A 14,187-nucleotide genomic window follows, 5' to 3' on the forward strand; every position below is an offset into this window, starting at 1 on the left:
GCCTCATCATCAGCGCCGTAGCCTGCGGCCACCACCTGCACACCCCCATGTTCTTCTTCCTGCTCAACCTGGCCCTCACTGACCTGGGCTCCATCTGCACCACTGTCCCCAAAGCCATGCACAATTCCCTCTGGGACACCAGCAACATCTCCTATGCAGGGGGTGCTGTACAGCTATTTCTGTTTATGTTCTTCATCTCAGCAGAGTTTTCCCTGCTGACCATCATGTGCTACGACCGCTACGTGTCCATCTGCAAACCCCTGCACTACGGGACCCTCCTGAGCAGCAGAGCTTGTGCCCACATGGCAGCAGCTGCCTGGGCCAGTGCCTTTCTCAATGCTCTCATGCACACAGCCAATACATTTTCCCTGCCCCTATGCCAGGGCAATGCCCTGGGCCAATTCTTCTGTGAAATCCCACACATCCTCAAGGTTTCCTGTTCCAAATCCTATCTCAGGGAACTTGGGCTTCTTGCAGTTAGTGTCTGTATAGTACTCGGGTGTTTTGTGTTCATTGTTTTCTCCTATCTGCAGATCTTCAGGGCTGTGCTGAGGATCCCCTCTGAGCAGGGACGGCACAAAGCCTTTTCCACCTGCCTCCCTCACCTGGCTGTGGTCTCCCTGTTCCTAAGCACTGCAGTGTTTGCCTACCTGAAGCCCGCCTCCATCTCCTCCCCATCTCTGGATCTGGCCCTGTCTGTTCTGTACTCAGTGGTGCCTCCAACCCTGAACCCTCTCATTTACAGCCTGAGGAATCAGGAGCTCAAGGCTGCAGTGTGGAGACTGAACACTAGATGGTTTCAGAAACATTGAACTACTTGCCAATTTCTGAAAATCACTTGTAATAAAAGTCTCCTTTGATTCTTCTTGTGGGTTTACTTGTTGGTTTGTTCTTTTCTTTCCTTTGTTTTAGCTTTTCAATATTGCACACAAAGAAATGTCATTATTTGTGCTGTATTTTCTTTTGATTTTCTGCATCTTTTCTGTGACCCAGAGACTGTGTCAATGAGGAGCTGCGCTCTTGGTAACTTTAAATAAAATAAAATAAAGGATCTCCCAGCAAAGATTTCTCCAGAGATTCCCCTTCTGTTCCCTTCTCTGGAGCTGCAGCAGCAATGTCTGTGTGCAGAGCTGGGGCAGATCAGTGCTGGCACAGCAGCTGTGCCCAGCAGCAGCAGCAGCACTTGGTGTTGCCAGTGCTGCTCCAGTGCCTCTACCCCACTGCCCTCCTGGCCCTCGTGTTGCTGCAGGGCCTGAGTGCTCTCGGGGCCGGGCACAGCCCTGGGGGTGGCAGTGCCAGGGCTGCAGCAGGGACAGGCCATGGGCACTGCTGGGGCAGCACTGATGACTCAGGGCAGGGCCTGGGGGCTCCAGGCTCCTTGGCCAGGCTCTCTCCACAACACTTGGCCAGGACAATGCTGAGCACAGAAAAGCCCCGGGAGCAGCCCCAGGCTGGCCGTGGGCAGGCTGGGGGCAAACAGCATGGCTGGTGCTCTGCAAGCTCCCTGCAAGGGGGACACCCTGGCAAGGAGCAGCAGAGCAGGAGCTGATCCATCCCCACTGCGCTGGACACCCCAGGGCAGCGTCCCAGAGCGTCCTCATGCACCTGCCAACAACATCCCCCCTCTGCAGCCCTGGCCTCTCCCCCAGCTCACACAGGAGCCGCATCCTTGCAGGCACACACACGGCAGCACTGGCTCAGGAGCCCCTGTTTGCATTGCACACAGCAGGCTCAGCACCCCCATGGTGCTGCTGTGGGGACATGGAGCTGAGTGAGCACAAATGCCATCAGCCCCTGGGGCCAGCAAGGGCTGGGGGACGGCAGGGAAACCACTCAGCTTTGTTGTGGCCTCTGAAGTCAGCCAGGAAGTTTGTTCCCATGAGCTGTGAGTTTCCTGTCCCACTGCAGATGTTGTTGCTCAGATCCAGGGCTGCCTGGCAGCCACCCCCAAACTGCCCTGAGCATTTCCTTTCCTTCACCTTTCCTTTCTTTATTCTTTCCTGCTCCAGATTTCTTCCTCTTACCCATCCCTGTACCATCCCCAGCACACAGCCCATCCCTGTTTGCCCTTTCCTCTCTGGTCCCACTCTCCATTTCAGTTCCTGAGCTGGCACCATGGGAACATCCCTTGGGGAGCAGGATCATCCTCCAAGTGCTTCAGGAATTATCTGCAGGGTCCTGCAGTGCCTCGTGCTGCTCCCTTGCCAGAGGCACCACAGGCCAGGGGGGCACATCTGGGCTGCTGTGTCTGGGTGTGGGGCTCCCTGTTGTGGGCAATGAGGAGGGGCTGGAGAGGCTCTGCAGGACTGACAGGATGGGCTTTGGGGCTGTGTGGAGAAGCTGAGGGACCTGGGCTGCTGGACCTTGTGAAGAGGAGGCCCAGGGCTCATCCTGCAACTGCTCCAGGGGCAGTTTCAGAGAATCACAGAATCGGAAAAGCTGGAAAAGTCCTTGGAGATCATCAAGTCCAACCTGTGCCCTGACACCAGCTTCTCTCCCTGAGCCTTCTCTTCTCCATGTTAAACAACCCCAGCTCCCTCACCTGCTCTTCACATGACTTGTGTTCCAGACCCCTCACCAGCCTTGTTGCCCTGCTCTGGACACGCTCCAGCCCCTCCATGTCCTTCCTAAATTGAAGGGCCCAGAACTGGACACAGCACTCCAGGTGTGCTGAGCACAGGGGAAGAATCACTGTCCTGCTCCTGAAGGCCACACCATTCCTGATCCAGGCCAGGTGCCATTGGCCTTCTTGGCCACCTGGGCACACTGCTGCCTCATGTCCAGTCTGCTGTCCATCAGTGTCCCCAGGTCCCTTTCTTCCTGGCTGCTGTCCAGCCACTCTGTCCCCAGCCTGTAGCACTGCAGGGGTTGTTGTGGCCAAAGTCCAGGACCTGGCACTCAGATTTGTTAAACCTCACCTTGTTGGATTTTTGCCCTGGATCCAGCCTGTCCAGGTCCCTCTGCAGAGACCTCCTACCCTCCAGTAGATCAGTACTCCCAGCCAACTTGGTGTCACCACGGTTCCAGGAGTCCCTGGAGTGTCACAATGGTCTCCATGATTGCATGAGTCCTCCCAGTGTCACAATATTCCTTTGGTCCCATGGAACACCTTGGTTTCACAATGTCTCTTGGATCCATGAGCCCCACAGTGTCACAATGGCACCTTGGTTATACAAGGTCCTGCAGTGGCACAGTGGTCTCCGAGGTTCCACAGGGGCCCAAAGATTAACACTGACCCCTTGGTTCCATGGGGCCCTGCACTGTCACCATGGCCCCCTGTTATACGAGGTTCCACAGTGTCACAATAGACTCCGTGTTTCCACGAGGCCAAAAGGTGTCACAACTTCGTTCTGGATTTCCTAATGCCCCACAGAGTCACAGGGGCCCCTAAATTCCATAAGGCTCCAGAGTGCCACATGGACTCATTGTTTGCACGGTGTCACAATGGCCCCATTGTTACCCAAGGTTCCACAGTGCCACAATGGACTCCTCGTTTGCACAGTGTCACAATGGAGCCCTGGTGACACAAGATCCTGCAGTGTCACAATGGATCCTTGGTGCCATGTCACCCTGCAGTGTCAGTGTCACAGTGGTGTCTGAGTACATGAGGCCCTGCAGTATCACAGTGGGCCCTTCATTCCAGGGAGCACCCAGGTGTCAAAATTGTTGCCTTAGTTCCACAAGTCCCTGCAGTGTAACAATGGCCCCTTGGTTCAACAAAGCCCTCTGTGTCACTGTGGCCTCCTCGGTTCCACAATGACCCAGAGTCATCAATGGACCTTGGTTCCATTTAGCCCCACAGTGTCACAATGGGACCTTGCTTCTTCAGGGTCCTGCTCTGTCACAATCATCACAGAATCACCCAGGCTGGAAAAGATCTTTGAGAGCATCAAGCCCAACCTGTGACCCAACACCACCTTGTCACCCAGACCATGGCACTCAGTGCCACATCCAGTCTTTCCTGAACAGCTTCCAGGGACGGTGACTCACCCTCCTCCATGGGCAGCCCATTCCAATGCTCAATCACCCTTTTTGTGAAGAATATTTCCTAATGTCCAGCCTAAACCTCCCTTGGCACTGCTTAAGGCTGTGTCCTCTTGTCCTGTCACTGTTCCCGTAGAAAAGAGCCAGATCCCCACCTGGCTACACCCTTCTGTCAGGGAGTTGTAGAGAGTGATGAGGTCTCCCCTGAGCCTCCTCTTCTCCAGGATAAACATCCCCAGCTCCCTCAGCCGCTTCTCATAGGACTTGTGTTCCAGACCCCTCACCAGCCTTGTTGCCCTGCTCTGGACACACTCCAGCCCCTCCATGTCCTTCCTAAATTGGGGACCCAGAACTGGACACAGCACTCGAGGTGCTGCCCAAGCAGTGCTGAGCACAGGGTAAGAATCACTGCCCTGCTCCTGCTGGCCACACCATTCCTGATCCAGGCCAGGTGCCATTGGCCTTCTTGGCCACCTGGGCACACTGCTGGCTCATGTCCAGCCTGCTGTCCATCAGTGTCCCCAGGTCCCTTTCTGCCTGGCTGCTGTCCAGTCACTCTGTCCCCAGCCTGGAACACGGCAGGGGTTGTTGTGGCCCAAGTGCAGGACCTGGCACTTGGTCTTGTTAAAACTCACCATGTTGGATTTGGGCTTTGGATCCAGCCTGTCTAAGTCCCTCTGCAGAACCCTCCTCCCCTCCAGCACATCCACACTCACACCCAGCCTGGTGCCATCTGCACATTTGCTGATGCTGCACTCAATGCCCTCATCCCAATCATCAATGCAGATATTGAAATCCACGCTGGCTGGCTCTGATCCCTCAGCCATCCTGTAGGTGCCCTGTGATGGCACTCAAGGTGATCTGTTCCATCACCTCACCAGGCACCCAGGTCAGGCTGACAGGCCTGCAGTTCCCCACATTCTCCTTCCAGCCCTTCTTGGGGATGGGCTCCCATTGGCACCTCCAGTCCTCTGGCACCTCCCTGCTGAGCCAGCACTGATGAAAAATGATGGAGAGCAGCTTGGGCAGCTCATCCAGCAGCTCCCTCATCCCCCTAGGATGGATCCCATCTGTTCCCAGAGACATCTGTGAGCATCTGAGTGGCTCAGCAGGTCCCCAGCTGCTTCCTCCTGGATTACAGGGGTCTGTTCTGCTCCCTGTCCCCATCTACCAGCTCAGGAGAACACTTGTCCTCAAGACATCCTATCTATTATTTGGAAACTGTAGCAAAGAATGGGTTAAGCAGCTCAGCCTTTTTCTCATCTTCAGTTTCTCTATTCCCCACAGCATCCAATAAAGAGCTGAGATTCTCCTTGTCCGCCAGTTTGCTAATAACATATTTATAGAAATATTTTCTATTATTTTTCACAGAAGTGGCCAGGTTTTGTCCTAATTGAGTTTTCACTTCTCTCATTTTCTTTCTGCATGACCTAACAACATCCTGAAACACTTCCTGAGTTGCCTGCACCTCTGTCCAAAGGTGATGCACCCTCTTTTCTCTCTGAGTGCCTGGAAAAAGCTCCATACCCAGCTAGGAGAGTCATTTTCCTCACTAGCTCACTTCTGGCACACTGGGACAGGCTCCTCCTGCTCATTCATGATTTCTTTCTTGAATTGTCTCCATCCTTCTTGTAATGCTTTGTTTTTAAGGACTGTTTCCCTTAAAACAGTCAGTTATGCCCAAATCTATATCCTGAATAGGATGAGTTCTGCTCTCTGTAAGGGCAGTGTAGAAATTTTGTTGATGCCCCTCCTTCTTTCACAGAATATTTAAAAACTCAATAATTTCATGGGCACTGTACCCCAAACAGCCTCTGAGCACCACATCTCCCACCAACCCTTTTCTGTTTATGAACAGCAGGAGACAGAGCTTTCCTGGGCGGTGGGAGTGTTACCAAAAATACAGTTAATAAAAACTCCTTTACACCAATGTAGCATTAAAAAGCAGCATTCTTTATGTGGCTGGATACACAGGGGGACAGCTCCTCCCAAAGCCGTGCATGCTGAGTACAGGAAATTTCTGTTTATATTCTGTACTTTGCAAACTTATTCATTGATTGTCCTCGACTAAACACACATACGATAATCATTTCCCCAAAATCATGAACATATTTCCCCTCCTCTTTACCCATGGCTTCTTCTGTCCTGGGGGTCTCTCTGGTGGTCCCTGGTGGTCATGGACCCCAATGTTCCAGTTCAGCCTGGCTGAGCTGGCAGGACACTGAGGCTGGGGAACTTCCAGTTCTCTTTCTCACACAACGGGCATTGTGCAGGTTCCAGAGGCCAGTGGTTTTGGAGAACAGGAATTGTGTTAGCTCACCTGGGGCAGGCAATTTATCATCTGGTAACATGAGGTCACAGAGTGGGCTATGACATCACAGAGTGGGTTATGAGAGGTCATTGAGCAGCTATGACATCATATGCTGGCTGTGTGACATCATAAAGCTGACTGTGACATCACAGGACAGAGGTGTGACATCACAGGGCAGGCTGTGACATCACAGGAGGGGTTGTGTGACATCCCAGCAGGGCTGTGTGAGGTCACTGCGTTGGTCACTCTGCCCCAGCCCCCCCTCACAGTTTCCCCAGACAAGTCCAATGCTGTTCATGCCCAGCAGGGTCCCCTGTCCCCCGGGATCCCCCTGGTCCATCTGGAGCCACAGCCTCCCCCAAGGATGTTCCACAAATCAACCCCAGAGCCTGACACGGGGACAAGGGGCCAGGGCTGTGTGACCAGGACATCAAGGATGTGGATTATCCAGGTCACTGGGGCCTGGTTTGGGTTGCCCAGGGCAGGAAAGATGTCTGGCAGCTGGAGCAGGGTGAGGGAAGGGCCTCCAAGGTGGGGCTGGAGCCCTTTGGCTGTGAGGAGAGGCTGAGGGAGCTGGGCTTGTCCAGCCTGGAGCAGGGAAGGCTGAGGGGCTCCTCATGCCAGACTGGCAGTGCCAGCCAGGAGCTGATGGAGAACACAGAGCCAGGCTCTGCACTGGAGGGGCTGGGGAGGACAAAAGACAATGGGTGGAAGGCGAATGAGGGGAGATCAGACAGGATATGTGGAAAACCTTTGTTCCCATGGGCTTAGACAGGTTCTGAGATGCTGCCCCATCCCTGGCCTTTGGGATTTTCCAATCCACACCAAATCAAGCCTTGAACCCCTTGGTCTGACCCAGTTCCTGACAGGTTTGGCTGCAGACTCCCTGAGGTCCATTCCAACCTCAGCTCCTGGATGATCTTGGGATGATGCTGCTCCCCATTTTGGAATGGGCTGGAGCAGATGTTTATGGGACAGGAGCCCTCTGGGGCTGTAGGGGACCTGCAGCTTGTGAGGTGGACGAGCACATCTCATTAGCTGGGGCATTTGAGTACTTTAAAAAATGTCCAAAATTTCACACCAGAAGAGAATAGAAATTTCCTGGGTGTGTACTGATGGCAGGACAAGAAATACTGATCTTCCCCTGTACCTGTGTTACCACTACACTGTCTATTATTTCATGTCCCCCTTCATTTGGGTGTTTCCACCTCTCCTCTTTAAATGGCCATGTCTAAGGACATTTCTTCCCTAGACCAGCTCCTATGGCCTTGCCACTGCTCCCAGATTTCCTCCTCCACTTGTTCTCTGGTCATTCCACATTAGTCAACATCTTAATTGTGTCTACATCTATCACAGAATCACCCTTTCTAATGTCTGTGTCTAAAACTGTTCCTGTATAGAAATACCTTGTTCATGGTGGATACATCAGATACTGCTTTGACATTGCACAGAGCTGAGGAAAGAATTTTGAACTTTATTGAATTTTATCATGGGTGCTTTGTATTATGTTGGCCAAGAAGAGAAACCTTCTGTGCCTCTGAGTCTCACCAGTTGCTGACCCCCAAAGGGCACAAACCTGATGAGTTGTGGTTCCCACTGCAGTGCTGGAACTTGCACCTCCCTCCATCCCCACAGCAGAGCTCCCTTGTCCCAGAAAGTCCCTGGCAATGCAGGGATGAAGGAAACAGGACAGGCTGTGGGGATCAGGGGCAGGGCACAGGCAGGGATTTGGGGTGGTTGTGAGCCCAGGGCAGGAGCCAGCCCTTGGCCTTGGTGAACCTCATCCAATTGTCCTGGGCCCATGGCTCCAGCCTGTCCAGATCCCTCTGCAGAGCTTCCTGCCCTGCAGCACAGCCACACTCCCACCCAGCTTGGCCTCACCTGGACACTGACTCAGGGTGCCCTCCATGGCCTCGTCCAGATCAGCAAGAAAGAGATTTCACTGCCCTGGCCCCAATCCTGAGCCCTGGGGACACCCCTGGATGTGGCTCCATTGCCCAGCACTCCTTGGGCTGGAATTCTGTTTTTTATGGAGCTGTGCCTGCCTTTGGTTTTGTTTGCTGACAATAAATGAACATCCCTCTGTGTCTGGGGCAGCTCCTTCTCCAAGGAAAGCAGGTGGGAGTTGGTGCCAAGGAGCTGAAAGCTGCAGGCACAGCCTGGAGGGGAGAGAGCTCAGATTTTCACAAGGCTGCTCTGAGTGCCAGGGGTTGGATGGGGGAAATGGTGGGGTGGGTAGGGACAAAGTCAGCCACAAAGAGTCTTGATTTTCATATTTCTTCAGACTGCATTAGGAGGTGCTTGGGATCAATATCAACTGGAGATTGCTGATAACAGTGTATAGACTGGAAAAGAATAAACAGGAAAAAAATATTCTGTCATTACTTTTTAAATGTAATGCATTCATTTTCAGTACAATTCTGAAATCTGTCTAATTAACCAGAATGGAATTAAAACTCAAATTATTCCCATGGGCTTCCCTTGTTAGGGTGATTTGAAATGTTCATGAGCCCTGGGGCACTGAATTCCTGAACTGAAGAGCTGAAGGCTGAACAAGCCTCTGGAGCAGTAAAATTCAGCAGCAGCCTCCAAGATGCTGAGGATGTCAGCAGCCCCCACTGAGGCCATCCCTGCCCAGAGACCGTGGGGGAATGGGCAGACAAGGAGAGCGTCCCTGGGGCTGGGAAAGCAGAACTCAGAGGCACCAGCGGGTCCAGGTGGAAATGGACTCTGGAATGTGGCTGTGAAAGCCCTGCCTGGGCTGTGCCAAGCAGGACACACAAGCCCTGACCCCATCCCCTGGCAATGGGGACTGGTGACCTCACAGGATGCTCGTGGCTGTCCCTGAGCAGTGGGATGTGGGGTGGGAATGGTGAGGGCAGGAGAGCAGCAGGAGCCCTCCAAAGCTCTGTGGGATTGGAGAGGAGGCCACCAGCCCTGGGGCTGGAATAAACTGGTGTCATCTCATGGGTCTCAGTGGGAGGGACAGCAGCCACAGCCAGGGGACACAAATGTCATTGCTGCTGGCAGGGGGGGTCCCAGCCCCCCAAGGCCTTTGGTCACCCCCACTGCAGCTCTCCTAGCCTGGCCTAGGTCTGTGCTGGTTCCTTGGCAGACTTTACCCAGTGCCCCATTTCCCCAGCTCCCTCTGACCCTGGGAGCTCCCAGAGCTTTACTGATGTCTCTCTGGCCTCCCTCGCTGTTGCTTCAAATAAAAAAGGCAGTGTTTGGTTGAGGAATGGCCAATTCCTGTGGGATTCCCAACACCTGCCTTCTTCCCACACCCTGCTAAAGCTCCCGTGGCACTCAACCAGTCCCAGGCACAGCCTTGCTTCAATCTGTTCCTTCTCTCCCTCTGCCAGCACTGAAATCCATGTCCCATCCGCAGCCCTGCAGAGCAGCCCAGTCCTGTCTGGCCCTGCAGCAGGAACTGGAGGCACGGCAGGTCAGGGACAGCCACTCTGTGTCTGGAATGCTCAGCAGATGCTCAGCTCGGGCAGCTCCTGCAGCCCCAGGGCCAGCCCCGCTGCCCAGCACAGCAGCAGAGTTGGCCCCGGGGCTCCTCAGGCCCTTAAAGCACACAAACACACACGGAGTGAAGCTGGAATACACAGAGAGCAAACACTGAAGATTGAAAGGACAGGGCAAACTCTGGTGATCAGGTACCAGGATCAGCCAGCAAAGTCCACTGAGCAGCCCCTGTTCACCATACAGCCAGAGAATGATTTGGGTTGGAAGAGCTCTCCTCTCATCTGACCCCCCTGCAATGAGCAGGCACATCCTTCACCAGATCAGATTGCTCAAAGCCCTTCACTGTTTACAGGAATGGGACATCCACCACCACCCGGGGAACTCGTTAACACAGCAATTATCAATCACACTTGTTACCACAGCAACTACCACAGCAACTGTTAATTTAGGATTCCTTCCTAAGTGTGGTGCCACAGCAAGCAAGGCTTGAACCACTTGTGATGCTCAGTTGCCATGGAAACCAGCAATAGGACCCCATTGCTATGGGCTTGTGCCATGGGATTCCAGAGCTGTGATGTCACCATGACAAGCATCAGCCAAACGTGCTGCTGGTGCCCAACACCATGGCAACCAGACATGGAAATGCTAAGCCAGGGACTGTTTCCATGGTAACCACCACTTGGGATGGCTGTCATGGCAACCATCATGGATACACTGCCATGTTGCCATGGACATTTCACTGAGACCTGTTGCTGTGGTTGGCTGCCACCACAACCATTTCAGGTCCTGTTGCCAAGGCTGGTTGCCATGACAACCATCGGGGCAGTTGCCATGACAACCTACACAGACACCCTCCATTGGTGCTGTTTCCATGGCAACCATCAAATAACCAGTTTCCAGGGACTTTGTACAACATTTGCACAACTCATTTGCCATGGAAACGATCCCACAGTACTGTGGAAGGTCAGTGCCATGGCAACCATCATAAAACTCCATTGCTACAGTTGGTTGTTGTCTTGGCTTGCAAAGCAGGATGTAACCAAAAGTGTGCATTCTATCACCATCTGTTAAAACCAGGTGGGGCAGTGTTCTTTATCTTTCCCACAACCCATCCTTCCTCCAGGAGATATCTCCTGTTAATGGGCCTTTGACTCCCAGTGCATGGCTGATAAAATTCCATCATCCCATTGGGAGATGCTCCAGCCAGGGGGAGGAGCCAAGACTTTCCTACCTAGACAAAATCTGAGCTTTAAAACATCAGAGCAGCCTTTTTCCACTGGATTCCAGAGGAAAACCAGACCCTTCTGCATCATCACTGGACCTTCAGAGGAAAACTGCACCTTCTACAGGAGCACTGCTCCAACTGAACCACACCTGTCACTGCAGGAGGATGCAGCCACCATTTAATGGGACTGCACCAACACCCTGACTGACTGATGGGGTGTCAGGTTGGATTCTGACTCTGTCAATGTTTTGTGGTTTTTTGTATTACTGTATTTTTTTTTCCTAGTAAAGAACTGTTATTCCTATTCCCATATCTTTGTCTGAGAGAGCCTTAATTTCAAAATTATAATAATTTGGCAGGAAAAGATTTACATTTTTCCATTTCAAGAGAGGCTTCTGCCTTTCTTAGCAAACACCTGTCTTTCAAACCAAGACAGTGGCCATGGTAACTATCCTGATGCCTCATTGCCAGGGCTGGGTGCACAGCACTGACAGTGCTGGTCCCTGGTGCTGGGGACTGGTTTGGGCTGGGAGGAGTTAACTTCCTTCCCAGGGGCTTCTCTGGGGCTGGGCTTGGATTTGGGCCAGGAAGATTCCAGGAGGTTTTTGGTCCTGCCCAGAGCCAAGGCCTTTCCTGTTCCTCATCCTGCCCTGACAGTGAGGGGTTTGGGGGAGCACCAGAAAGGGGGAGAGACACAGCTGGGACAGGGGACCCTGACCTGGCTCCAGGGGACTCCCAGGCCATGTAGAAGAAGAATCAGTCTGGAAAGAAGGGACAGAAGCAGGAAGGGGGGGATGCTGGAAGTGATGGAGTTTGTGTCCCCAAGTGCCTGGAAAGGAGCCCTGCTTACCTGGGGAGAGATGAACACGCACCAGCCTGGGGGAAGCAGGGAGTGAATTCCTGGCTCTGCTTCCTTGCACAGCTTTTCCTTCCCCCATGGACCTGTCTGTGTCTGAGCCCTGGAGTTGTTTGGTCTCTTTCACCCTCTGGATTCTCCCCCAGTGGGTGCTGCAGTGAACTGGGAATGAGGGGCAGGTGCCAGAGAAAGGGACACAGAGATGCAGCTGTGGACTTGTCATGGCACAAGCACAGGGACCCTGAGGCACAGAAACAGGCAGGTATCATTTCACACCCTTCCCTGCTCTTTGCATTTCCTGCAAGCTTTCTGGAGCATTGCTGGAAATATTTTTGTAATTTCTGAGGTGATTTACACAACACCTCACAGGACACACTCATGGTATCAGGAGAATTATGTGATATACTATGGATTCATGTCCCTAGAAAATACCAAGGTTCTGATTGATTAGTTACTGTTTGAGTCTAGAAGTGGGCAGTACAAACTTCCATTTTTCACTTTCAACTGCTCATGTGGAAAGCACAGTATATTCTTCCAGATCTTTGCACAATATTTGTTAGTTACATACAAAAAAAAAAAATTATTTACATCCCTACCCAACATAAGGAACCCAAACTACTGGCCTATCCATAAGACTACACAAAAAGAAGGCAATAAATATGTTTTGCTTTCCACTTCAGACAAATCTCGGATTTTTGATTTTTGATTCTATTTGAAGATTTTTGATTCTATTTGAAGATTTTTCATTCTATTTGAAGATTTTTCATTCTATTGGAAGTTTGAAGAAACTTGTAGGTTTTTTGTTATCTCTAGGCTCTGAACTGGGAGTTGTCATTGTTGTGAAACCAAGATTAATCAGGATTAATACAGAAATAGATGTTCTAATCTATCCTTACACTTCTGTGGCAGAAGCTGCTGGTCCCTAGGAAGGCTAGCTGGTGATTTCTGTCTGTGTTCAAATATTTAAAGCAACAACATTTAGTCCCACACTTTATATTTCAGAAAAACAATTTAATGGCATCTTAACATTGCTTTCATATCTTATAACATGCATATTTTACTCTTTATGAAGATGAAATATCTTTTAATGCGAGTAACTCTATTGAAACTTCCATTTTAGAAATTTCAAAGCCGTTTTAACATAGTGAAAACAAAACAGTCTAAAAAGACAGGTCTAACAGCCAGTGAAATGGAAAAAACCAGAAGACTTCAGGCAAAAGTGCATACATTTAACACCTACATTTCTTTCACTGTGCTATCTATTCAGAGAAACAGTAAATTTAAAAGAACAGAAGTTCTTTAAAACCAGAATTTCTAATGACAGAAGCAGCTTTGAAACAACTTTCTATGTAGTTCTATTTTTTTCAAAATTTTAAATTGGCTAATTTGTGTCCCAACATTTTGAAGCACAAGGGAGGAAAGGTGGAAAATGCTCTGCAGGGGGATGCAGTTATAGATCTATGAAGTTTATATGTGTAAAGGAAATGAAAATAATATTAAACACACTGAGCACGACAGAAAAATGCAACAAAGTACTAACTCAGAGAATAACAACGCTGTGGAGGCACCAGGGAGCAATGCCAGGGCACTGGGCCTTTCTGCATTTTAAGCAAAGAGCTTTACAGCTTCTTGAATTTTTCTTTTCCTGTCCATTTTGGAAACCGCCGCCCACCCCGCCTGGCGCATTCTCCTCATGGTTTGGAGTTTCAGTGCAGAGCCTGGAGATTTCCCATGGCATGGAGCTGGTGTCTAGGAAGGGAAATAAAGCCATCCATCAGTTTCTGTAAACAATCTCATTAACTGTTTGGTTTAATCTTATGAAAGGATAACATACCTTTTTTGGTGCTGTCGAATGTAATTGTGAAGCTTGTGGATAATCTTTGTACAATTGTTTAAACATTTCTTCTTCTGAGACTATGCTCTAATAAATTAAAAAGTTGTTTAGTCACACTATATTAAAAAATACTTTTTCTTTCCCCCTCAGGATATTAAACTATTAAAAAAAAAAAAGGTAAGATGTTGTTATGAGGCATAACAGTTGAATAAAAAGAATGCAAATTATGTACATATAACCACAATTCCAGAAAGAGCCAATTAAGTAAAAATATACACATAAATACTGGCTTGAATGTAGAAGTCCCAACCCTTTATCTTCACTCTCAGACACAGCAGTGAGCACAAAGAACTGTTCAGCACAGGATTTGCTCTCTGGCTCTTACCAGGAGGTCAGTGTGCTCAGAGCTGTCTGACTGACAATCCAGCTGGACAAGCACTTTTTGCTTTTTCCTTGTGCTCTGCTCCGAGGGCAGGTTTGTGCTTCTTCCACTTTGCAGTTTATCT

At 50.7% G+C, this 14,187-nt stretch overlaps 1 protein-coding gene across 1 annotated transcript; it reads left to right on the forward strand.

The window, feature by feature from the left end:
- Positions 1 to 224: 224 nt before the first annotated feature.
- On the forward strand, positions 225 to 879 carry LOC148218297 (olfactory receptor 14J1-like). The gene has a single exon (XM_088157901.1). It carries the CDS (start codon positions 225 to 227, stop codon positions 810 to 812), a length of 588 nt encoding a protein of 195 aa, XP_088014027.1. The 3' UTR covers positions 813 to 879.
- The last annotated feature ends 13,308 nt before the right edge of the window (positions 880 to 14,187 follow it).

The sequence above is a fragment of the Sturnus vulgaris genome, unplaced genomic scaffold, assembly GCF_052056855.1.
Source record: "Sturnus vulgaris isolate bStuVul1 unplaced genomic scaffold, bStuVul1.hap1 Scaffold_192, whole genome shotgun sequence".
NCBI classification, from domain to species: domain Eukaryota; kingdom Metazoa; phylum Chordata; class Aves; order Passeriformes; family Sturnidae; genus Sturnus; species Sturnus vulgaris.